We start from the raw sequence: 25,431 nt of genomic DNA, 5'->3' as shown, positions 1-25,431 counted from the left end.
AGACTAGGCATGTTCTTCAAGCAAAGCCTTTATCCTGACTACAATGAAGTCAGTTATGATTCATCTGGAGGTGTTTCTCTCCCTTGACAATATAAAGGACACTTTCAGATGGGCTGTGCAAATGCATTTTGCCTATGGCCTGTTGAAACCCGAAGTACTTTTTTTCCTGCCTAAAACAAGCTCTGGAGTGTGCTATGCTGGTGCTAAAGGGTAGAGGCCGTAATGGAATTTTAGATTTTCATTTATAGTCCAGTCCCAGCGCAGCTGACTTGTGAGGAGGAAGGGGTTTCTAGAGTATATCAGTGACAGATATTTTAGCTTATAGTTTAGTCTTGGCTTGTGGGCACTGGCTGGGCAAAGGGTCCTATTTGGTGTAAGTCTTTCAACTCCTCTCTGCAAGGGTCTCAGACCTAACTTGCTGCAGGGCTAAGTCTGATGAACATGAACAGGATGAACATGCTCTTTCTTACATGAAGCTCACTTGGTAAATAAAAATGTAGTTATGTGTTCCTAGTCCTAAGTGTGTCCCCATACTGAACCCAGCAAAATCATGTACTCCTACTCCTCTGGTAGCCTCAGAGAGGCACATAATCGAATAGGCCACTAATTTTTCTTTTCTTTTTCCCCTAAAAAATCTGAAGCATCAGATGAGGAGCAGTAGCAGCAGCTCTGTGGCTGTCAGGTTGCAATAAGACTGAACTCCACCAAGGTGATCCCTGGACATGATGATCAAACAGGGTTTTCTATGCAGAAGCATTGGACTCTCCCTTTTCTACACTCTTTGCATGTTGTTCCCAACTTTAAAAAGGGAGGGAACTAAAAGGAGAGGGGTGGTAGCCGAAAACTCTATTCCCCTCCCTTTTCCCCAAAGTCATCTGATTTCCCGAAAATACAACCGGGCGGATGCGCTCCCTTCGGCAATGTCAGCCAACAGGATTGTGCAACTTTTCTGGAAATTCCCTTTCCTGCTGAGAGTTTTCAAAGCCAGCATCTAACGATAGCGGGAAGGCTGGGAAGCCGCATCCCACAGATAGAGGGTGCTGCGAAATTGGGAATTAGAGCTCCCTTGCCCTAAACTCAGCTTTGGGTGCGTTTAGAGGAGGGTGTGCACAGGAAGAAAAAAGAGAGAAAGAAAGGAGAAGGGAAGAGGCAAGAAAACCAGACGTGAACTATGGAGAGAAGGTAAATATTGAAGGCATTAGAAATGAGAAAGGAGGATATTCCCCAGTGTTGTTCTCTGACAGCTAGAAGAGTCAGGACAAGGATCTTCCCAACCCCAGGGTCTTGGCATGATTTTTAGGGTGCTGGGAAGGATGGATTTGGTACTTCTGGGGGATGTGTTCTCTGCCTTAATTTGCTGTGCACCAGAATGGTGTCTGCATTCACTGATGGTTACAAGGGGAGAGTGTGAGCAATGGTGAGTACCAAGACAGAGATTTTGTCCTTATGGATCTTAGCCTCTCTTCTTGATGCTTTGGTTTCCTCTGTGCAGGAAGGGACAGAGGCATAAACTTGCTTTTCAGGGAAAACCTTGAGCTAATTTCCCCAAGGTGGGGTTTTAGGGTCTTCAACCTGCTTAGCAGACATGCAGACACAACAGTCAACATTAACCAATCACTTTTTTTTTTGTCCCAGAGTGTAACTCCAAAGTCCAATTCCTGAAGGTTTTCAGAAAGAAAGAACTGCTTTTTCCAGATGTGGTGAGTTATTAAATCGTAAGGGTTATTAGTAATTGCACTCTATAAATCATGTGTTTTCCCTGTAAGGCTCTACTGATTTTCAAATCTGAATATATCTATAGCCCAAATAGCCTCCAGAACAGGGCAATGAGTAAGGAAGAGCACTTATGATCCCTGTGTTCAGCTCCTGCAGCTTTACCAGCTCTTACAGAGACTGAGACAAGCAGGGAGCAAGACTGAGGTTGTACTCCTGTGTGAAAAGCTACAGGAGAAAGACAAGCCCTGCACAGCCACAGCCACAGCAGTGCCCTTTGAAACGCCAGTGCCAGGAGCTCTGCTGTGTGCCATGTGCAGCCAAAGCACCCAGCCTGCTCACTGGGGCTGTGCACACATGGAAATGGAGAACTGCATGTCACCTTCCCTTCTCTTTCCTCAGGTCTCTGATCCTCTTCTGCCTCCCTGTCTGGGCTGATGCGGCCTCTATGTATGGAGAGATCTTGTCACCCAATTATCCTCAGGGGTATCCCAATGATGTGAACGAAACTTGGCAAATCCAGGTCCCTTTGGGATATGGCATTCACCTTTATTTCACTCATCTGGATCTTGAACCATCACAGGGCTGTGAATATGACTTTGTGAAGGTACTGTCCATGTCCTTGAGTGAGAAAAAGACAAGAAGGCACAGAACAGCAAAGCTGTGCACAAAGCTCAGAGCTGGGAGAGGAGTTACACACAGCCTTCGTGTTCTGAGCTCCAAGAAGTCCAAATGACTTGGTGTATCTCCACTAGCAGTCATGAAATCAAATCAAGTTTGCTTTATAACCATATGAGCATTGTCTGCCAACTGAGTGTCCCATTTATGCTCCCCATCCCATGTTTCTCTATATTCTTAGGAAAAGTCTTCTCAGCCATCACTGATATGTCTCTATTGCAAGGCATATCCCTAGCCATTGAAGTGTGTGACCATTTTCTTAGAGCAATAGACACCTGTGCCTGAAATTATCTGGAATTAATCAATGAGTGATCATAGATGATTTATTGCAAACAGAAATTGATTGGAAAGGATAGAGGTTAAAAACAATCCATCTCAGTAGGAATAGTGGCCACTCGGATAAAGTCTTGTGGTCCCTTGCACCACAGATTTTTTATAATCTGTGCACCACAGATTTCCCAAAACCAGCTCTGCTCTCTGTTGCCCCACAAGGCACAAAAGATCAGTCACTACCACACAAACAGACAGAAACAAGATCATCCTATCCTGCCATAGCTCTGTGTGAAAAGGGGCAGTAAGGTCAAGTGCAGCACTAGGACACCTTTCAGGAGGACCAAGTTGGGAAAGAAGGATGAGTGCGCTCTGTAATAATCTTTTGCAACAAACCAATGAGCCTGTTAGGCTATTCTGTGGACTGTCATGGCTGGTTTTGCTGCTTTGAAATACAGTGTTTTGGTGTTTTTTTGTACAAGTGGGCCTGAAGAAAGGATGTTAACAGCAAACAGTGTGGATTAATTTGTATCTGAGAAATTAAGACAAGTATTTCACTGGGAAGACAGTAGGAGGGAGCACTCTTCAAGTGTCTTATGAATATGGTGAAACTGGCTGTCCAGGGGCTCCATTCAGCTGCACCTGAGCACCTAAAAGCTGAAAGACCCAAGCACTGGTAATTCCACAGGTTGCAGAAGCGAGGTGAGGTGTCTCTGAATTCTTCTACAGATCCTGTCTGGTGGCTATATTGAAGATGTGCTTTGTGGGCAGAAGAAACCTCGTGCTCCTGGCTCCTGGATTGTGGAGGAATTTCAGGTCCCTTACAACACTCTCACTATGACATTCCAATCAGACTTTTCCAATGAGGAACGTTTCACTGGTTTTGCTGCCTACTACGTTGCTGTGGGTAAGGTTTAAACAGCCTCCTCTGAAGCTCTGTAGTGTCCAGGCTGGGAGGGAAGATGATAAGACAGTTTTTCTTACAGAAATGCCTTATTTAAAGAGATCCCAGGAGACAGAGCTGCATTCCAGTGTGGCCAGTATAAATATTAAGAGATGCTGTTTCCTTGTTGTCCACTAGTGTTTGCTTCAATTTCTCCTGCCCTCAGGGCCCTCTCCTAATTTGGCTGATTCATCTTTTCACACTTGCAGACTTGGATGAGTGCATGGATTTTGTGGATGAACCCTGCAGTCATTACTGTAATAATTATATTGGAGGTTACTTCTGCAGCTGTCCACCAGATTATTTCCTCTATGAAGATAACAAAACTTGTGGAGGTAAGAGATGTGCATGAGCTCTGGTCAACAGCAAGAATTAATTTAGGAGGCCAAGTGAGATATTGCACTTGGAAGACTTTATCAATCTTTTCAGCCATTTGTGACAGGTATATTTTGGGGGAAAACCCCCATACCACTGCAGTAGACAGTGGTTTGGGGAATTTGTATTAACATATTCTTAAGAATTTCATTTTTATTTCTGTGTCAAGTGAATTAAGAAACTACTGAATAACATTCTTTAAGGAATGTCATTCTTTTCCTGTGATGGAAACCCTCCTTAGCACAGCACTATCTGTGAATCTTTAAATCTCTGACAAACAGGGAAGTTCCATAAGGACACAAAAATCACCAAGGGCCTGCTTGGCTTGAACCAAAAAGTTGCAAGATCACAAATGATGCATGTTAAAATGAGTATAATATGAGGAAAGGAAGCTTAAATCTCAGGTGGAGCGTGAAAAGGAGTTAAAGTCCCTGGCTAACCGGATAGAGAGTGGCCCTGGCTCCAGTTTCTTGGGAAGATACAGTGTTGTGACATGGTTATTGCAGGTATCTGGGCAGACTGGGAGTGTGGTGGAAGAGGGAGAGCTTGTCAGGTGCAGACATGGCCATTTCCTTTCTGACTCCTACTCGTGCTCCTTCCTTAATCCCAGTGAACTGCAGTGGAAATGTCTTCACTGAGCCAACAGGGGAGATTGCCAGCCCCAACTACCCCAACCAGTACCCGGAGAACTCTCGCTGTGACTACCGGGTGGCTCTGAGCCCGGGCTACTTCGTGGTGCTGACCATTCACAGCGGGGACTTCGACGTGGAGCCAGCTGACTCCAACGGGACCTGCCACGACAGCTTAACAGTAGGTGTGCAGCCTAGGGAGCTTAGGAGTCAGGGTGCTCTGAATCTCCCATCGAACTCCTCATATTCAGAAGGCTTTGGGACTGCTTAACTTTGTGTTCAATTATGTTGTTTTTTGGAGTTTGTGGGAATACATTAGAATATGCATGCATTGAGTGTGTATTTGAATAGCTCTCTCAATACTTTTGGCATTTCTCATTTATTCCTTTTTGGTGTTTTCCCAGATTGTCTCTGGAAAACAGCGTTTTGGTCCCTACTGTGGCAGCAAGTTCCCAGGTCCTCCTGAAATCAAAACCAGGAACAACATTCTTGACATAATCTTCCAGACAGACCACGGCACACAGCACAAAGGCTGGAAAATACGCTACTATGGGGACCGTGAGTAAACGCTTGGGAATGTGTTCACTCTGCTGCTGAGTTGGGGACAGGGTTTGTCCCAGGTCACAGTCATGGCACAAGAGCATGTTAACATGTCCACAGCTGCTGGTATTGAGTAACAGTACGCCTGCTTACTAGGGGGAAAAAATCCCTGGGGAGAAAGAAGTTGGGATCTGGAAGCAGAGTAAATCTTGAACCGGTTCATCACTCATTTCCACCTATCTTTTCAAAGCTGTAACCTGTCCCACGAGTGTCATCTCCAACTCTGTTCTTGACCCAAAGAAGGACAGGTATATCTTAAAGGACATTGTGAAGGTGACCTGTGTGGAAGGCTACGAAATTGTGAGGGTAAGTGAAATAAAAAAGTATATGTCCCCTCTGGCCTGCTCAGCAACATCTGGAGACCATTCCAATCAGGGGTCCTGAGTAACTTTGGGAACCCAAACTTTTTAACATAACAGTAGTAAGAGGAAACCTCTTCCAGCCACTGTAGTATTTTGAGGCCCCTCCACTGGAGCACCTGTGTCAGATGTATTTCATGTCCAGAGACTCACATGGATCATGTGTTTTTCTTCCTAGCAACGAGATAGCATCACAAGCTTTCTCTCCAGCTGTCAGGAAAATGGTGAATGGAGCAACTCCCATTTGAGCTGTGTTCGTAAGTGACCTGTGTCTGTATTGTGGGAAGGGAATTGGAAAGGAGTGTTCAGGCTCTAGATCCACTGTATCTCCAGATTAGGAGGATGCTGAAGTACTGGGATGTGAGCATGCTGAAGGGACAGAGAAAGTGAGTGCCCATGACTATACAGGGATTAGAGAAGCTGAGTGGTTCCCTGTCATACAAAATAATCATATTGTTGAGTGAGGGTGCCCCTTTGGTTGCATTTGATCCTTTCTGTTTCTTCTCTGCAGCTGTGAACTGCGGTGATCCCCCTCCTGTTGACAATGCCCAAGCCTCATACGTGTCTGAACTCCACGAGCCTCTGTACACAGCTGCTGTCCGCTATCAGTGCGAGGCACCCTACTACACCCTGGAAAACAAAGGGCAGGGTGAGCATTGCTACACAGTCCTATTCCTCTGGTTAAAGGCCTAAGAAATGGTTTTGGCACCACCACGGGGCTGGGAGTTTATGCCATCAGGTCAAGACTGGTGTGGGGTTGCAGGCAGCACTTTTGTGTGTGTTTAATACACTCTAACAATGTGTTTAAACTCTGTGTTTAATACACTCTAACAATGCCTGGGCTGTTGACCTTAAATGCATTAGCAAATCCTCTCTCCATTTGCCTTGTGAATGAACCATGCAGGTTTTTATCACATGTTGCATAGAGTTTCTGGTGGAAAAGTAGAGGACTCAAGAAATCTGTTCGATGAGATTTCTCCCAAAAGGGGATAGAAGCACCCTGGTAGGGAGCTAATAGCAATGTTTATGAAGCTGTGAAATAAGAAGGTCGATATGCCATGTACAGTTGTGTTATTTACCCTGCATTCGCCTTGATTGTGTCCTTATGGAACTCTTTTTTTCTCTTGTGTTTTCCAAGTCATCTATCAGTGCTCAGCCAGTGGAGAGTGGGTCAATGAAGAGATGGGAACAAAGCTACCAAAATGTGTCCCAGGTACTACCAAACACTGTATATGCATGCAGCATGTGAAGAACACTGCTTCTTTCATCTCTGTATTTTTCTTATCTTCCAGCTGATAGAGAGATTTTTAAAACCTATGTACTGTTCAGTTTACCCTCAGAGAGGAGGCAGCATGACTTGGCCTAGTTGTACATGATGCCTGTTCACTCCTTCCAAGGCCCAGATCCTCACTGGCAAAGCACAAGATTCAGGTGGAGGAGATTCAATTTTCTGGAAAGTTCAGTCACAGCTTAGACAGTGATTTGCATTATACAAGTACACAGTGAAAACTGCAATTTGAAAGATAAAGCTCAGGGAATTTACTACCCAAGAGGAGGCTACAAAGAATGTGAAGCCAAATTCTTCTCAGTGGGACACAGCAATAAAAGGCAATGGCAGGCTTGAGCTGCAACAAAGGAAGTTCTGGTTGTATCTAAGGAAAAATACTCCCACAGAGCACTGGAACTGCTGTCCATAGAGGCTGGCTAATCACCACCCTGGGAGATGAGCAGAAGTTACCTGTCAAAGCCCCTGAATAACCCGGCTTTGGAGTTAGGAGAGCAGGGAGGAGGGCAGTTAGAGAGGAACAGATTGAACTAAAGGCACTGAGAAATACCTTCAGCCTAAATCTTCCTCTGATAGTGTGAAATTCTTCAACCAATTCTGCTTCATGCAAATTAGAAGCTATCTGCTGGCTATAGTTCCTTAATCTCTGATTTTCTGACTAAGGATTCAATGCAAACAAGGCAATGTGGTAAGAAATCAGTCTCCTATCTGTGTCAGAATGACCAGACTTATTTATGTCCTTGCTATTAACATTCTGCAAAATGTTACCGAACATTTTACTCAAAAAGCATGGAGCATCTCTGCACCCAGAGGACCCACAGATAAGATCCCCCACTGCTTAAGATTTTACATACTTATAGAATGGAGAGGCAAAGTGGTAAAACATCAGTGACAAACCTGAACTTTTAACCTGAGAGTATCTGGAGTTCACAAAAAAAAAAAAAAAAAAAAAAAAAAAAAAAAAAAAAAAAAAAAAGATTAAAGTGCAGTGTCACATTTCTAAGAAATCAAACAAGTATTTTTTTCAAAGACAATCCCTCCATCTAAAGAGCATAGTTCAGCAAAGGAAAAATGCCAACTAGAAGGCAATTAAATTGCAAGTTTTGACACACTTAACACTGTCAGGGTGACAACTGCTTTCCAGAAAACTGAATTTGAAAATAAGCATTATAAATCTAAATTGAGTGTTGATAGTATTTTTCTCTAGAACTTTCTTTGATTTCTCTGTAAATAATAATTGCAAGCTCTGTGGTGTAAAATATAAACAGGGTTACTGAGATTCAAAAGTTATTTAGAGGATATAGGAAGGAGGGGACTGTGGGGTTTTTAGCAGTACCAAAGGACTCCCTGTTTGTAACTACTAATTTTCCTATCTGGTCTTTCTCCCATCTTTCTTTCTTTTCTTTCTAGTCTGTGGGGTGCCTAGTAATCCCATCCGAGACACAGGAAGGATCTTTGGAGGCACCCGTGCAGAAAAGGGTAACTTTCCCTGGCAGGTGTATTTCAGTGACCCCAGAGCAAGTGGAGTGCTCATCTCTGACAGATGGGTGATGACTGCAGCCCACGTGCTGGAGGGATACGACAAGCCCCCCATGTATGCTGGGGTAATCAATGTTCGCCGAGAGTCCCTGAAGTGGGAAGCTGAAAAGCTTATCCCAGAAGCTTCATTCATCCATCCTGGTTGGAAGGAGGAGCCCACAGAAACCAGGATCGATTTTGATAATGATATTGCACTACTGAAGCTGAGGGATCCCGTGAAGATGGGTCCAAACATCTCACCCATCTGTCTTCCTGGTAAATCACCTGAATATGAGCTGCAAGAAGGGACTCTGGGCTACATTGCTGGATGGGGCCGGAGAGAGAAAGGAAGACTCCCTGCTGATCTTTTGAAGGCCCAGATTCCCGTGGCGAGCATGGACAAGTGCCGATCCGTGAAACCGGACGGCGCTGATGATTCTGTCACTTACATATTCACCGACAATATGATCTGTGCTGGCAGTGTTTTGGGAGGCAAGGACAGCTGCCAGGGGGACAGTGGTGGAGCCTATGCCATCCAGGACCCTCTGAATGCCACCCGGTACTTTGTGGCGGGGCTCATCTCCTGGGGGCCAAAATGCGGCACCTTTGGTCTTTACACCAAGGTGGGGAATTACTTGGACTGGATCAGAGAGACCATGAGCAAGCACGAGGACGAGGGAGCTTGGCAGAAATAGCTGCTTTTCCTTTCAGCACTGTCACCCTTTCTAAAAGTGAGGGCTGCACTCTTTCTAAAAGTGAGTTTGGGCTGTCTGTGACCCTGTTCACTCTGTGTATGTAATGGGCAGTATATAACACATTATAACTCATCCTGTCTATGCTGAGTGGAGAGTCAGGAGTGTGGATCTTTCTCTCCCACTGTGACCATGTCTGGGAAGGGAAATTCCCTTTCTTCCACTCATAGTAGCGTAAAAGGACGACATTATTCTGAATAAAGAGACTCCTTCTTCTTTTCACTTTTTTCTACCCTATTTTTCCCGCTTGGAGAAAACTTAGCTGTGCTCCATTGAAACTGGACAGGGAGGTTTCCATGAAGACAAGAGAGAATAATTGTTGGTTCCCAGGGAAGGTTCAGAGCCTGGTTTCTGATTTATGTATTTCCTGACCTGTTCAGAATATCTAACAGCATTAAAGAATGTCCAAACTGCCTTTTGTGCAATGTGCTATTGTGCCTGTAATGTCTTTCTTCCTCTCAGTCTACTCCCAGTTTTCCTTGAAACTCCCTAAATCAAGTGTCTGATTCTATTCTGACCCTACCAGCTTTCACCAAGCTCAAACTTGTAATACCTCACCTTTCTACAGAGTCTTTATAAAGTTCTTCTGAGATGGTTTCATCTCACTGATCTACCATTGCCAGCAATGAGGACTTCAGACTTCTGAATTAAGCTGAAGAGAACTGACATCTTCAAAAGAATTTCATTCACCTGTCCTCAGGCTTTACTTTTTTCAAATTTTATTGACTTAGAAAAGAAATAAAGCTTGATTTTTCTCCCAAAACACTACCTTCTCTTGATTTAGGGAAGGAATATTACCTGACTTGTGTTAGAGATATTTTCTGCTCTGGAATGTCCCATATCACTCAGATACATCCTTCCACTGAGAGGATCAGGGAAATAGTACAGATGGATATACTGAAAGGCTGAGTTTGTTCAGCTTGAAGAGGAGGCAGCTAACTGCTGTATTCAGATACCCAAATTTCCAATTGGGTTTTTTCCTGGCAAGTGGGTGAGCACTGAGACAAGTGCCACAACAGACTGTCCCTAGATCTCTAGATAACTTTCCCTGAAGCTCTGAAGTTAGCCCCATTGTCAGCAGTAGATTGGACAGAGACATCTGCCTCCAGATTAAGTTTTTATAGGAGTTTAAGAAATGGTGAGGAGGATGTGTACAGCTCTTGGGAGATTTCATATGGAATCCTGCACTCAGCTCTAGCACTTTCAGTTTCGTGTAATGAGCAAAACATTATTGGATTGTTGGACTAGTAAACAAGGATCTTATCTCTTGTTTCTCTCAGTGACTCATAAGAACACGGTGGGTTATTTTGCAGTAGAAAAACTAGTCAAGAAGACAGCTCCAGAGAATACCCGCAACGCAAGAGAGGTCACCTTTTCTCTGAGTCAGTATCATTTTAGAGCTGCTATCCTGCTGTTAAAGCTTTATTCCATATAGTATAAAAAAATCCATCCTCAACTTCTGATCAGTAAAGTTTTCTGAGTTCCCTTCTCCATGAGGTTGCCTTCCCTGTTTTTGGAATGTAGCATCACATAGTCAAAGTTATTTTTGCCTCCCTTGAAGCCACCTGGGGTTCACACCAGGTAATCTAATGATAGTTTTCAGGCAGATAAGCAGCTGCCATGGGCCATTGCAGAACTGGAAACACTTTAGTGGTAGGTGAAACAATCACTATATAAAGTCCATAAGTTGCTTTCAGTGGTGAGAAATATTCACTAGTTAAAAACATAGACAAAAAAAACACAAAACACCCGGTTTATCCAGCAAGTATTTTAATATTCATAGAATCTCAATGATGCCAATGAGCTTATGTACACTACACTCAGCAGAAACCACCCCATCCTTCAAGGAAGTCTTCTTCCCTGCAACCTTCTCCCAAAAGAGAGTACAAAAGCAGACTGCAGCAGTCTCATGATATCATCAACATTTTAAACCATAACATGTTTGCTGTCATAAGGTTTCCTGATACGATTAAGGCTTCATCCGGTTATAAGACTTGTATGAACCAGAGCATCCACAAAGGCATCCCCCAAGCTGCCAATGGTACAATCAAACAGCCTGGGGGCTTTCAGAAGTGCCCACGATGAAGGTTACATGCTTTGCGTGTTTGAAACGCCTTTGGGACATCATCAAAAGCTTTGGCTACTGTTTGCTGTGTCTGGAAATCGATATGCTAATGGTGCTTCAATGAGTAGGACAGCAGTACCTAGGGCCTGTCCTCCTTCATGATCCCATTGATCCAGTCCACATAGTTGAGGATCTTGGTGTAGAAGCCGTAGCCTGTGGCACAGCCGATTCCCCAAGAAACGATGCCGGTAGCCACCCAGCGACCACTCTCCCTGTCCAACACCGTGAAGACGCTCCCACTGTCCCCCTGGCAGGTATCTTGCTTGCCTTCCAGGAAGCCAGCACAGAACATGTTCTCAGAGAAAACCATAGGGATGCCTTTCTTATTACTGTCTAGCCAACTCTGACACTTGTCTTGAGCAACTGCTGGTAGGCTCACATACTTCAAATTGCTCGAGATGCGGTTTTTATCCACACCAAAGCCACTCACGTAACCCATGTGCCCATGCGTGTAGAACGAGGTGTTGGTGACATCTGGGAGACAGATGGGCAGCAGTGTAGGGCCCAGAGTTACTGGGTTTTTCAGCTCCAGCAGGGCAATGTCCCCGTTGAAGTTGTGCTCATCTTTTGGGTTGAAATCTGGGTGGATAAAGATCCTACGTACAGGGTGGTTACCCATCCTGTGGAGCTCATCTACGTTGGTGTGGCCGAGGAAGATGTCAGCCTCCTCTGCCAGCTGCTCCAGGCTCATGTTATTCCGTAGTCCTCCTTTGGGGAAGATGGTGTGGGCAGCTGTCAGGATCCAGCGATCTCCCAGCAGTGCACCACCCCCTCGTCCATTGATGCCAGTCAGAGCCTGCCAAGGAAAGTTGCCTCTCCCTGCTGGTTTGCCACCCAAGATCCGCTGGACTTCAATAACGGGATGGACAGGCTTCCCACACACTGCAGAGAAACACAAGAACATGACACTCACCCTCTGTTGTCCTGGCTTTTCTCTCTCTTTTCTCACCACCGCTGTTGGATTTCACTTTATTTTGGCTTTCTGGATAGTTTTCCCTTTTCCCTCATGGAAACCATTATCCTCACTCCCCTCCCTGCATGTTGTCCCAGCTTTGTACTGATTGTAAGCATGAGTCAGAAAATATCAGACAAAGTCAGAGTTTTTACTGACCTGGCAAACAGGACGGAATTCTCTTCTGGCCATCTTGATCCAGCCAGGTTCCCTCAGGAGAACAGGTGAATCTGTCTGTAGGATGAGAGGGAAGGGGATAAAATCCAGGCCTGCAGGCATGGGGTGGGAGAATAGAATAGAATAGAATAGAATAGAATAGAATAGAATAGAATAGAATAGAATAGAATAGAATAGAATAGAATAGAATAGAATAGAATAGAATAGAATAGAATAGAATAGAATAGAATAGAATAGAATAGAATAGAATATTTCCAAGAGGTTCTTCAGCCCTTCCATCCCAAAGCACTGTTTCCTGGGAAAAGCTGCCTGTGGTAGGATGTGGAATGTTTCTATCTATGCATCTTGAAGCACCTCAGTTCCAGGGGAGCAGTAAAGCTCAGACACTGTAGAAGAAAAGGCTGGAGGGCCATCTGCACAAAGTTTTATCTTCACTGAGTCTATAGATGCACAGAACACTGTTTGACGTTATTTAACCCCCAAAAGGGAGAGAAGTAGTAAAAGCATGGATTTTGAGATTCAAGCTTCTGGTGTTGGTAGTTTGCAGAGAGCAGGTCAAGGTGGTTTGTCCCAGAAACTGGAACCAGATGAGTCAGTTACTGTACATGCTCAATATCTATTTCTGAGCCTAAGTTGCAGGTCAGCTAAACTCATATGTCACCTCTCAACACAAACTCCACTACCTCCAACACTCTCGCTTTTCTTAGAAAGTTTGTGCTGGTGACTAAAAATAATTATTACACAATTTGTCTTAACACTGAAGTAAATGCTTCTAAGAAAGTGTTTGCTGTTCTCTTTCAAATTTGTCTAAATTATGATGACTCCACATGAGAATTTGATTGGAGCTGATATTTGCTTGCTCCTGATTTTTCTTCTGATGAGACTGAGCTCTGACTCTATATGAGGGAGTTAAATTCAGATGCAAGAATAATCAAATTGAATGTTAGTACCAACTTAAAGAACTCTTTAGTGGCATGTCACCTCTCTCCAGCATGCAGCACAACCATGTGTCCATGCTGGTAACTGTATCCAGAAAAGAAACTAATTCAGATTAAAAATGTGTTTGGTGGGGTTTTTTTCCCTTTCTTTTTTCTTTTTTTTCCCTTGTGGAGGCTAAATGAGCAGCCAAGGCAAGGAAATCACGAACTCCTTATGCTGTTCTTGGAATCAAAGGTCTTGCATCATCAAGTAATGTCTTGGGTGTAAAAAAAAGGCATGCAAATGGTTTTGAATGATGACTTAATTTTTCTGAGCTGCTGCATTACAATAGATTTTTCTGCAAGTATGTTATTTAGCTCTTAGATATCTCTGCAGCAGAAAGATATTCCAAAGAGTTAAACAGCATTACATTGGAGTGGAGTGTGTATTTATTTGCCTCTGTAGCAACTTGGACTGGTGCAGTGAGTTTTATGAATTTTGGTGATTCCCAGACACCATGCCTCAAATTTCAGTGAAAGGATGAAATCCACTAGAAAAGAATGAAATCCACCATAAGAAAAATGAACCACTACTGCAGTTGAGAGAGCAAGACCTTCTGCAAAAGTTAAGGGGAGCATGGAAGAGGGATCTGATGGACTCTGGGAATAAAGCAGGGTGGGAACAGGCTGAGACAAGAAGACTCCAGAGGTATGCTGCAGGGTCAAGAAACACTGGAGAGTCTTCACAGGAGGAAAGCATGAGCCCCAAGCCTGGGAAGAAGAGACAGTTCTAACTGGGAACGCGAGAGGGCTTTCCAGGCACGGGTTTTGGTGCCTGTGCAGGATCGGGACTCACCACCACCCGTTCCAGTGACGATGTGGTAATAGGGCTCGTTGCACTGGTATGAGATCACTGACTGGTACTCGTTGTTTGCAGATCCATTAACGTAGCTGAACACACCATTGGTCAGGCTTTTAGGGCTGCCACAGTTCACAACTACAACAAAGGGAAAAAGAAGAAGACATAAATCAAAGACAGACTGACTGCAAGTCTGGGCATTGGGGCCATCATATGAAGGACCAGTTAGGACAGTGGGCAAAGAGAGGTTGTCCTAAAAGTAGATCCCAGATGGGGATCTTTTGCTTTTAATTGTTGCAACATCATAGTAATTTTTGAGTGATATTTTATGCATTTTTGTAAGGGAGGAAAATCATCTGAATTTCTGCAAGCAGGAAAATGTGAATCAATGGTGGGCCTCCAGAGATCCTTCCAGACAGCCCATCCATGAGGCTATGGCATGGACAAAGTGAGTCAGAGAGGCTGAATTTCCCACGTTCCTGGAGGAGGAATGCCACAGCAGAGGATGTTATTCCCACTCTCAGATCACTCACTTTCACAGCGGGGCATGGGTTGATGCCATGTGCCATCAGCCTGGCAGACAGCCGTGAAGGACACCAGCTTTTGGTCACCCTACATGGGAGACAAAAACATCTGTTGGTTGTACAGAGCCTTTAATTCCTTTCCCACATTAAAACATTATTCTGTGTGCCCATCTTTTCACTGCTGTCTAACATTTGACTGTCTGCAGTCTGTTCCAGTTGCTGTCTCCTCCTGCCTTCCCTCTATCCTGTATTTGCCACAGGCTACACATTCTTCATAGCAGGCCAAGACAGCAGCAGCCAGCAACTATAAAACCATGATGAGTCAGAGATGCTACCCAGCCCTGGCAATAGGATGGCAAGGGAGGCAGGTAGCATCTTCTGCTTTCATCTTCTGCTTTCATCTTCTGCTTTCATCTTCTGATTTCATATCCTTCCAAAGAGGTGTTCTCGTTTACCAACTTTTCCTGGGATCTTTGTCTTTAGTGTTCTACCAGGGCTTCATGAAAGAGTAACTGCGTAAGGAAGACAGCTAGGAAAAGTGAAACCACTGGAAGAAAGCTGAGAGAAGCAAAGAAGAAACAGAAACTGAAAGATGTTGCCATGAGTGAAATCTTCAAAGGAAGTTTAATGGAAAGGTGAAAGACACAAACTGAAGAAAAAACAGAATATGGCTGAAGGAAATGGAGAAGGGATCTCACCTTCATCAGGTTATACCCAGTCTTGCAGCTGACAACAAAATAATCCTGAAATTGATACACAGGCTGCAGGTCTCTGATGATGGTAAACTGATCCTGTGGGACAGGCTGTGGGCACCGTATTTCTGTTAGAGAGCGGGACAGATTAAGCTGGGGTTAGCAAACAGTGTCAGTAGGCTGTAGTAGCCTCTGGGGGAGAAATCTCTTACTCTCTGAGGTGTAGTGGATCTTCCAGCCACGGCTGAACCCTGACTCATCAGTGAGGAAGAGTATGTCCACCTCATTGCTGTTGGTTTCAATGATGCCAGGTGGTTCCCTGCCACAGAATTCACCAATCTCTCTCCCTCGTGCTTGGATCTGATGAGGAAAACACATATCACAGGGACAGAAACACACATACCTCTCTGCCTCAGTATTCCTGTTTCAACCCAGACCAAGTTTATCTGAGTGCCTATGATGGTGAATAGGGCTGGTTGTCTGACCCACCTTTGGTGATGCCTTCACTGACAGATCAGAACCACAGACTGACCTACCACAAGCTCTGCTTCTCCCTTATCTGGGGATCAGAGCCATCAACCCGTGAGATTAAATCAAGGGGAAATTAAACTAGAAGAAGGATGGGGTTTCTTTTCTTCACCCACAGCGGCCTATGACAGAGCCTCTGACCTCAGGACAGTGGCATTTAAATGCACTGAGGGAGAGCCAGGGGCTGAGTCCTTTGTGCTGGGGCATTCTGCTTGTACTGATTCCATATTTCTCATCTGAATAGTGGTGTCCCCATGATTCCTGTCCAAGTCTGGCAGCAGAGTTGGGAGGAGAGGTTGCTAATCTCAGTACCTTGAGCTGGTCATAAGGACAGTGGACTTGCTGGTGATCATCAATCTCAAAGGGTTCCAAGAACTTGAGGGAGATGGACAGGCCTTTCTGCAGACGGATGCTGTAGTTACACCGGAGGTGTTCGGGATAGGGCTGGGGGTACTCGGGGCTGCTCAGGTACCCTGATGCCTCTGTGAACAACTCGCTGCTGCACTCCACTGGTGAGGAGGAAGAAAGGAGAGGTCACATCGTGGGGCTGCGCCTGCCTTCTGCAGCCCCACCATCTGCTTCCTAAGTCACTTCTCCCACCCTCTCTGCATGAAGGGCTCCTTCTCTGGAACCCCCTGATCTTTTAAAATTTCTCTTTACCTTTGCAGGAGTGGTGGTCACTCTGAAGCTGGTAGCCAATCTGGCAAGAACAGAAGTAGCCACCCACATAGTTGTGACAGAAGTGCTGGCACTGAGGCCTTTCATCATTCTCTGCAGCACTGTTAGGGTCACACTCATCCAGATCTGAAGACACAGGAAATGAAGGGGCAAGGGGAGGAAAGTGTTAAACCTCCCTGCTCTACACTGACAATATTTAGAGATCCATATCCTTGCCTTTATTTGCCTGGCAAGGAGGAAAACTGGTTGGAGCCATACAGGCTTTTCCTTCTGCATGCCAAGGGTGTTTTCTACTCACCCATAGCTTTGTAATACGCCAGGAAGCCCCTGTAGGGAATCACTGTGCCGTTGTCTTCATTGGAGAAATCAGAGCGAAATTCTAGGTGCATCTTGTTGCCCTTAGACACAAACTCCTTTCTTCCTGGGTGGTTGCCTGTGGCTGACCCCAGCCGGCCACAGTATCGGCCCAAGTCCCTCTTGTCTGCTTTGATCTGCCAAAGTTAAGGTGAAATCAGTGTAGCCTCATAAGACTCAGTCTGCTCCACGCACTGATATTACCCAACTATGAGCTGTCAGTGCTTGCTCCTCCCAGTTCTGTCTTTAACTCCTTCCCTTTCCTTTGTGAGAAGCATCAGAGGAGGCCTGGTGGATGAAGGATGAGGAGCACATGGATTGCCATCCCCAGGCACCCTTGGCCCAGGTGCCTATGCACATACCTTAACATAGTCATAGAAGCAGGACTCAGATGGCTCCAGGTCAAAGTATTTGAAGGTCAGCTTCACCACATAGCCCTTTGGGACCTGGATATCCCAGCTGCTGACGTTATCATTGGGATATGGCTTGGGATAACTGGGGGATCTGATCTCCCCAAAAAGGGGAGAACCTCTTGGGACCGGACTGGAACTGATCACTCCAAAAAACAGGAAGGCCCACGGAAGACAAGGAACATGCCTGTGACCACGACAAATAAAAGATGACATTGCACAAAATTAGGTCATTCAAAATCAAGAGAGACTTCACAACTGACTTGTGCACTGTCTAAAGGAATGCAAACACAGGAGGCCTAGTTGCAGGACCAGCTCCTGGCTTGGATCACTCAGGAACAAGAAGGGCAGCTGAAATGAAAACACCAGCACTAACAGGATTCCAGCAAGCCATGGTAGTAGCCTCTACAGAGAAATTCATCAGCCCAGGAAGCAGTGTGAAGTAGCATGGGTCAATATCCTGAGTAAGGTCTGCATGTTCCCAGAAGTTGTAGGGCTGATTCTTACAGACCCTGGAGAAGTTTGGTCCCTCTTGACCCTGGGCCAGCGGGTTGCTTCAGGTTCTCACTAGTTTAGGATCCTTGGTGAGAATCTGAAGATCTCCAGCTCGGTTTGCTGCGGAGCAATCCTGCTAGTGTCTCCTTGGCAATCCTCTACCCAGTCATGCCTCCATCTCTGTCCTCCAAAAGTTGGCACTCACCTTTTTTTTTCTCTCATTCTGGGCATCTGCCCTCTTGCCCTCTGTGTTCCTCCGAAACAAGCTCACAGCCCAGAGCAGCAGCTCAGCCCCGCTGTCCTATTCTCCTCCCTGGAAGCGTCTCGCTCCCACGACCCCCCTCCCTCCCTCCCTCTCTGGCCAAGGCCGTGCCGGCCGCCCCTCCCCGAGCCCCACTCACATCTCCGTGCGCTCGCCCTGCCCGTGAGCCCGGCCGAGCTCCGAGCGCCGGCACCCGGGGCGGGCGGGACCGGGGGGAGGAGGAGGAGGAGGAGGGAGCGAGGGAAGCAGGACGGGGAATAGACAGCCGGACTACGACCAGCCTGGCACCCGACCAGGTCCCAGCGCCGCCTCTGCTGCCCTCTGCTGCCGAGCGCCCCGGCCCCGGTGCGCGAACACGGACACCGGTGTGCCCGGGGGTGTCCCGGCCTGGGCACGCAGAGCCGAGCCACCTCCTCTGGCCCAGGAGGCGGGAAAACGATTGCCAGAGACCCCCCCAGGGCTTGGTCTGCAATCCAGAAGTTGTTCCGAGTTTGTTCCCACCGAAAATGTCCTCCTAGGATGTTCCCCCCAAACCTCCTGGGCTGTTTTCTGGTATAGGAAGATGAGAAAAATTATAATCTTCACAAATTAATTCAAACTTTTAAAAATAAAGCTGTCAAAAAAGAGAAGTTTTCTCAATTCTGACCTGCTGAAGAGCACTTCTGAGATTTTGGGGGAGTGGGAACTGAGATCGTCTTCAAAAAAGCAAGAAGCCTCAGGCACTTGAGTTAAAGAGATATTAAGAAAAATGAAAACGTCTACAGAATTAAAGGCATTCTGGGAACAAATCCCTTTTCAAGGACCCCTCTTGATGTTTCTTCTGCAAGCATTTTTAGGAGAACCAAGATAGATAGATAAGGTCCTCTATTTAATGGGGAAATGAGAAAATATAGCAACTTAAAAACCCTTTTCAGGCTTTTAACAACTTAGTGCCCAAGACACATTTTTGTGTCCCCAACTTTATGAAGTTTAAAATTTCTTGGCTTTCAGGCTTTGGTGTAAGAGATAAAACACCATTTAAATGTTTTTCCTTAGAATTATGAGTGGCTTTAGGAAGTGTCTTGCATTGAAATCAGAAAAAGTAATTCACAGCCACAAAAACATGCTGAATGAAGATGAAAATAGTGTCAAAAATAATGAAGAAAGAATCTCTGGGATATTTACGGAGGTGTATTAGAGAACCTGCTCATCAAATGTCTTTGAATTATTATCTGAAAACGATCACATAAACATATAATTAATGCCACTGCAATAACATCATATGGCCCCACATATCAGATTTAAGATTAAACAGAGGACTTTATGCCAGTACTTCCTGATGTCCAAGTATGTCCTCCACATAATGAACACACTTGGGCAGGCAATGCCACGCTGGAGTGGTTTCTTACTCAGGAACCACACCTGGAAAGTCGCTGGGAAGTGCTGGAAACTGCTCTTGGAGAGATCTGTTGTGAGCAGGTCACTGGTGGGAAGAGTGTTTCTGGCAAAGGACGGATAGACAGGCGCCCCTGGGGTTCATTTGTAAGGAAGGGGATAATTTTGCTGTGTCCTCGACGAGCAATCGTCTATCCGGGGGCACTTACTGGGAGTGTCCCGCGACACTTTCAAAGCACATCTCCCGTGTTCTCATCTCCTTCTCCCGTCCCGACAACATCATCTGGGATAACAGGAGAGTACTTCAGCCGGTGAAGCAGGGGTGGTTATCTGGCGATCCAACCCGAGCAGCCCCCCTCTAGCACATATCCCAGAGACGCGCCTGGTTTGGACAGCACAGCAACATCCCCAGCCCTGCTCCAGTGCTCCCACTGGTGGCGTTCCCCTTCAGATGCTCTGCGCAATCCTCTTCGTGTTAGGTTGGAGCCAAGAAATACCCTGGTACCAATTTTCCCTTGGAAGGACATACGTGCCCATCTTTGCTTAAGGGCAGAATTTCTGTATGACCTGTGTAGGACCACAGAACGCCAAAACTAGCACCTGTTTGCTGCCTGCTGGTCTCAGCTGCACTACAAGTGGCCTGGACAATAAACACATACAGTATCAGAGCAAAGCAAAAAACTGTAGATCTTCAGTACAGTCAAAGATGCCAACATCCTCTCATGGAACAAGGATCCTGCTTTGAATACAGTGTCTTGCAGGAGGTCATTGGAAAGAAATCTGTTCTACAGACTTAGAAACCATGAAAATATCCCCTGGCATGGGGACTATATCCTCTCATCCACAGAGAAGAAAGAGCTGGATACTTTATCCTCCAGCGTGAATCAAGCAGGACAGAGACCTCTGTTTGGCCTCCTACAGCTGCACCACCTACCCTACAGCGCAGCAGGGCTGCAGACCCAGGCTCACCTATAAACGCTGAGGTGCTTTACCCCCTTGGTTTGACTGTCTGAAGTACCCAAAGGCTTGATTTGAGCCTTCTGGGAACACTGCTGTTGGGCTTGGCCTTCACATAGTCAGGCTGGTGCTGTCCAGTAGGCTCAGCACTCTTTCAGACAAATCATACTGCTTCTGCAGCTCTGGCTGATAGGGAGAGGATGATCAAGACCAAAAGAAGGTTCAGGGCTCTAAGAGTGGGTCTTTCCCCTGGTATGAGATGGTGAACAGCAGCATCTTGGCAGCCTGTTTCTGTGTCTTCTAAATCAAGGAGTAAACCCAAGTGTAATACCCTGAGGGGTACACAGTTCTGCAGCACTAGCCACTCACCAATATCACACCTCCTCCCACCTTTGTCCTCCCAATATCACAACTTTCCCCTGCTTTACAGTGGCATCCTCACTTCCCATAGCCTCATGTCTCAGCAATATAGTGCTGTTGGGTAAAGTCACCATCTGGCTTAGGCATCACACCTATAGCACAATTATGAAAGAAAAAAAAAGAATTATTAAAGCTGGTAGTTACTACCAGAAGCCCTAGAATATGTTGCAGTACTATCCCCTATGATTATCATTAGTGTGGACCAAATCAAGAGAGATTGATTCTTATCTATGGTTCTGGCACCATCAGAGGCTTCCTGAAGAGGCTGTCATGAATACATGATGGCTGGCAATGAGCCAGAAGCAATCTACTGGGCCTATCACCTCACAGGCTTACAGGAAAATGATGTGGAGGGCTGGCAGGCCAGTGGAAGAGTCTGGCTAATCACTTGAAGGCAATAGTGTCTGCCATCCAACCAGAATGTAGGCTCAGAAGAGGAGAGTCTGTACCAGCTTGCGGTGCAGGGCCTGGAATGAGCTGATCAGTTGTTGATCACACAACTGGAAGATACCAGCCTGGATATGGTGATGTAGGCTTGGTGCTGGGCATCAGAAGCAGCTCAGAGGGAGTTCTCATGGCATGGAAGAAGGCAACAGTGAGACCAGCTCCAGCTGCTGTCTGCCTTTTGCAACTTCATGATACGACAAAGATCCTGTAGAGGTTCTGTGTGGTAGCAGAGATGGGTTGAGGAGGTGTGCACATGCACACATGCTGGGTGGCCTGGCTCTGATTGCTCACTGGGTTTGATTGTGGCATTCAGATGGTGGATTCTGGATACTGACAGGGTGCTGCTGCCTCATGTATCTTCAGATACAACCATCAAGAGTCAGAGGTTGACACTATAGGCACAGCTGCAGCTCCCCAGCCCTTTGCTTATCACATGTTCTGAAGTAATGCTTTTCTCACGGCACTCATCTTTGCAGTTCCCTGAAAAGAAGCTCTCCAGAAAACACTATTTTTAAATGAGCTGCTGGCAGAAAAAAATGCACCTTTTCAGCTTATAAAGGGCTAATAATTTAAAAATCTGCCAATCTCTTGGTTCTCTGTGGTGTCAATAGCTGCACATTTTTGTGTGCCCTGCCCTTCAACCTTTTGTTGAGGGGCAACCACAAGCATTTTTCAGAAATCACTGCCTCTGCACTGGTGCCCATCCCATCAGGTGTCATGATTAAAGAACACTTCTCTTTGTGGCACAGGTCTGGCTTTTCAGGGGACCTCACTCCCTTTGGTCCTGCCCCGTGGTCTCAAATTGCAGATAGCTATGAACCAGTAGAACTACGATGGTTGTGAGGAGACCCTGCCAAGAATGCCAGGAGTGTTGGGGCTAGAGGGGGTGGCTGTGGTTTCTTACCCCAGGAAGTAATCCTGACCCTTCCTCACCCATGGGACCTTCTCAGGAATGCAGTGAACGTGGGACTGATTACTCCCCCACACTTCACACCCCCACATCAGAATCCTAGACTCTGAAGGACAAGTTCTGTTTCCTACCCATCCTACTTGAGGATCCCAAGAAACTATGGCTGCCTCATCCCTGGAAGCGCTCCAGGTCAGGTTGGATAAGGCTTTAAGCAACTTGATCTAAGTGAAATGCCACAGAATCATAGAATCACTTAGGTTGGAAAGACCTCCAAGATCATCAAATCCAACCTTTGACCCATCATCAACCTTTTCAAGGAGACCATGGCAGTAAGTGGCATGTCCAATCATTTTGTGAACACCTCCAGAGATGGTGACTCCACCACCTCCCTGGGTACTCCATTTCAATGCTTGACAGTGCTTTCCCTGAAGAAATTCTTCTTGAATTCCATGGTGGCAGGGAAGGAATGGGGAGGCCTGGAACTAAATGATCTTCAACATCCTGACAACCCAAACCATTCCATCATTCTATGATCCCACGACCCCGGGACGAATGTAGCATCCCCAGAGGACCACAGAAGACGGCAGGTGGAGGCTGCAGAGCAGCCTGAGCTACCCTTGCCCACTCGGGCACCGACTCCCCCATCCCCGGAGGGCACCGCGGGGTTCGCCCGCGGTGGGGGCGGCCGGAGGAGCGTGGGGGCCGGGCCGGCGGCGGGGCAGCCCCCGCCCCGCTCCTCCCCGCCGCTCTTATTCTGAAAGGAGCCTCCGCCAGCCCGGCGCCCTCCCCGCCCCGGCCCGGCCCGGCCCGCCTCCCGCCCCCCGCCGGCCCGGCCCAGCCGTGACCCCCGGCGGCGCGGCGCTGCCGGGCGGTGGGCGAGGCCCAAGAAAACACACTGCTACGGGGGGGCTCGGCTCGCTCGGGTCTTGTTTCTTTTTCTTTCTCGCGCTCGGCAGCGCGGGTCCCGTCCGGGCATCTCTGCGGGGAGAGCTCACTTCACCTTCTGGAAAACCTGGACGCAGACCTCGTCTTCAGCAGTCATGCGCTGGGAAAGGGGGGGCAAAAGAGGAGTTTAGGTTGGATCCCCTCCTCTCTCTCCCCAGGCATCCCGCTGCTGGCTGGAGCCTCGCAGGCCACACGCTGACCCACTGCCGACCCTCCCAAAGCCCCTGTGGTTCTGGCTGCAGGGCAGGGAAGGGACATCGCCTTTGTTGAACTGTTTAACTTTTGAGTTTAACTTTTAAACCCTGGAGGCGGATGTTTGTGTGAAGCGGTGGCTACCCCCGCAGAGCCGGGGATGAAGTCTGAGAGAAGGTGGAAGGAAACTGCAGGGCTGGTTCAGAGCCAACAGCACCCACACTGTGTCCCCCCACTCGCTGTGATTGGGATTTTGCAAGCTGCACTGGACCCCTCCTCACCAAGTGCAGCTGGTCCCCCTCCAGCCAGTGCCTCCAGCCTCGGTTCCTCTTCTCTCCGAGCTGCTCACACACCAGCTGATCGCCCTCCCAGGAGACGGTGGTCTGAAAGGAAGGAGAGGGGAAGACGGTCTCGAGACAAGTGGGTGATACACGTTTCCAGCGATGACACTGGCTGTTCCTCTCCGACACAACTTCAAATGCAACCCCCGATCTGGTGTTTCTTTGGTGGTTCCTTGGGACAGATGGTCTTTGTGGGAGGTGAATGACCCTCTGGCTTCCAAGTGCAACAACAGTGTTCTGCCAAGTGGGCTGACATTCTATCTTTTCAGGGCTTTGCTCCAAAGGATAATATCCTTCGGATCCCAGAGAACTGGTTTCTGGCTCTTTGCTGCTCATTCTCTTTGCAGGGAGGGATTTACTCATAGAACCACTTACTTACTCCTGGACCTGCAGGGACATGCCAGCTCTGGGCTTGGTTCTCATCTAGTTATTGAGTCAAAAGCTAAGCAAGTTCCTGAACTCCTTAGCACACCCCAGTCCCCTGTGAAACTGCACTGCTTGGGTTTCTCACCTGGCACTTGCGTCCATCCACGGGTCCCAGGTCTTCCTCAAACTGGACTCCCAGGTCAAAATCCATAACATAGTCCCGCAGGGAGGTGATAGTGCGGATGACCATGTGATCTCCCGTGTGGATAATCTCTTTGTCCGGCTTCAGTAGGCAGACCAGCTTTCGCAGGACCACGTTGATATCTAGAGGATGAGAGAGAGGGGAGATGTGTGTACGAACCGAGTCCCTTCTCCAGTAGAGCTACTCCACTCTTTTAGCCAAGGAGCACCAGCCATGGTACCTCTTTTCCTCTACTACTACAGCGCAAAAGCGATGGAAGAAGACAGAAAAACCAGAGGATTCCCCGTTCCCTTTCTCTTTCCCCTATCCGACTCTAAACTTTTGGAGACACAGAACAGAACTAAAGGGGAGGAGGGAGCGCGATGGAGGGGGGAGCGTTACCTAAAGCCCGCAGGTAATTGTCCATGTTCTCTTGGGAGACGAAGCGGTAATAGCCGGTGAGGTTGGGAGGCATCCCGGGCCAGAGGGACGCGACGGGCGGCGGGGAGCAAAGAGCGCAAGGAGGCGGGCAGGCGCGGAGCCGCGACCAGGCTGGCTCTCCGGGCGGGCCGCTCGCTGTCCCGCGGTGCGGGGAGCGCTGCGGGGCGGCCGGGTCCCCGCGTCCCCCGCCGCAGTAAGAGTCCCCGCGCCGGGGGGTGCGGAAAGGGCCGGGACGGCCCCTGCTCCAGCATCTCCGCCTCGCCTGGGCAGGACGAAGGGACGGCGGGTCACCTCCTCACCCTCCGCCCTCCTCGGGGGCTGCTCGTATTTAACTCTGGACTTCCAACCAGCGGCAAGGAACTCTCCCTCTCCGGCCCTTCCTCACACCGTGACGCCGGTGGCTGCGAGTGCACTGCCCCGGCCTGCGCTCCCCACGGCGCGGACAGCCCGTCGAGGAGAGGCGGCGGAAAGCCGGCAGTTCCGCCCTGCCGAGCGGTGTGCAGCCCCTCGCCCCCGCATCCCCCTGATCTCCACGCCCTCCTCGTCCCTCAGCCGCCCCGGGGTCGAAGCTTTCCCCCTCCTCGGGCAGGCGCCCGCAACCGTCGCCGCGCTCCGCGGACCGCCTGGCCCGCAGTGGGGAGGCGAGGAGCGGCCGACGCGCCCCGCCCGCATCCCGGTCCCGCATCCCTGTCCCGCATCCCTATCCCGCATCCCTGTCCCGCATCCCTGTCCCGCATCCCGGTCCCGCGGCACCTGGCGCGG

At 47.8% G+C, this 25,431-nt stretch overlaps 3 protein-coding genes across 3 annotated transcripts; 1 reads left to right on the top strand and 2 right to left on the bottom strand.

Annotated features, from left to right (window-relative positions):
* The first annotated feature begins 983 nt into the window (after positions 1-983).
* On the top strand, positions 984-9,536 carry C1S (complement C1s). The gene is made up of 12 exons (XM_063394154.1): positions 984-1,182; positions 1,636-1,700; positions 2,116-2,320; positions 3,391-3,568; positions 3,814-3,939; positions 4,590-4,789; positions 5,013-5,166; positions 5,399-5,514; positions 5,746-5,824; positions 6,079-6,216; positions 6,706-6,780; positions 8,263-9,536. The coding sequence occupies exons 2-12, from the start codon at positions 1,696-1,698 to the stop codon at positions 9,063-9,065; spliced, it is 2,079 nt and encodes a 692-aa protein (XP_063250224.1). The 5' UTR covers positions 984-1,182; positions 1,636-1,695; the 3' UTR covers positions 9,066-9,536.
* Positions 9,537-10,875: 1,339 nt separating this feature from the next.
* C1R (complement C1r) lies at positions 10,876-18,395 on the bottom strand. Its single transcript, XM_063394153.1, has 11 exons — positions 18,235-18,395; positions 17,291-17,525; positions 16,873-17,065; positions 16,557-16,700; positions 16,209-16,405; positions 15,581-15,728; positions 15,375-15,496; positions 14,686-14,764; positions 14,150-14,290; positions 12,359-12,433; positions 10,876-12,129 (listed from the first exon to the last, which is right to left on the bottom strand). Coding segments are annotated over exons 1-11 (2,139 nt in total). The 5' UTR covers positions 18,237-18,395; the 3' UTR covers positions 10,876-11,326.
* Positions 18,396-23,091: 4,696 nt separating this feature from the next.
* Positions 23,092-24,840, bottom strand: RBP5 (retinol binding protein 5). The gene is made up of 4 exons (XM_063394179.1): positions 24,631-24,840; positions 24,193-24,371; positions 23,622-23,723; positions 23,092-23,248 (listed from the first exon to the last, which is right to left on the bottom strand). Exons 1-4 carry the CDS (start codon positions 24,701-24,703, stop codon positions 23,195-23,197), a joined length of 408 nt encoding a protein of 135 aa, XP_063250249.1. The 5' UTR covers positions 24,704-24,840; the 3' UTR covers positions 23,092-23,194.
* Positions 24,841-25,431: the final 591 nt, after the last annotated feature.

Source organism: Prinia subflava, chromosome 3, assembly GCF_021018805.1.
Source record: "Prinia subflava isolate CZ2003 ecotype Zambia chromosome 3, Cam_Psub_1.2, whole genome shotgun sequence".
Classification (NCBI taxonomy): Eukaryota; Metazoa; Chordata; class Aves; order Passeriformes; family Cisticolidae; genus Prinia; species Prinia subflava.
Note: the sequence above shows the minus strand (reverse complement) of the source record. Positions and strands in the feature narration are given on the sequence as shown.

Coding starts and splice junctions, on each gene's coding strand:
- C1R (XM_063394153.1), bottom strand. Junction 14,291..14,685: donor ACCCATGCCCCGCTGTGAAA/GTGAGTGATCTG, acceptor CCTTTGTTGTAG/TTGTGAACTGTGGCAGCCCT. Junction 12,434..14,149: donor CGTCACTGGAACGGGTGGTG/GTGAGTCCCGAT, acceptor CTCATCCTACAG/ACAGATTCACCTGTTCTCCT.
- C1S (XM_063394154.1), top strand. Junction 6,217..6,705: donor CCTGGAAAACAAAGGGCAGG/GTGAGCATTGCT, acceptor GTGTTTTCCAAG/TCATCTATCAGTGCTCAGCC. Junction 6,781..8,262: donor GCTACCAAAATGTGTCCCAG/GTACTACCAAAC, acceptor TTTTCTTTCTAG/TCTGTGGGGTGCCTAGTAAT.
- RBP5 (XM_063394179.1), bottom strand. CDS start 24,703: ATGCCTCCCAACCTCACCGGCTATTACCGCTTCGTCTCCCAAGAGAAC. Junction 24,372..24,630: donor CAATTACCTGCGGGCTTTAG/GTAACGCTCCCC, acceptor CTCATCCTCTAG/ATATCAACGTGGTCCTGCGA. Junction 23,249..23,621: donor AGGGGGACCAGCTGCACTTG/GTGAGGAGGGGT, acceptor CCCCTTTCCCAG/CGCATGACTGCTGAAGACGA.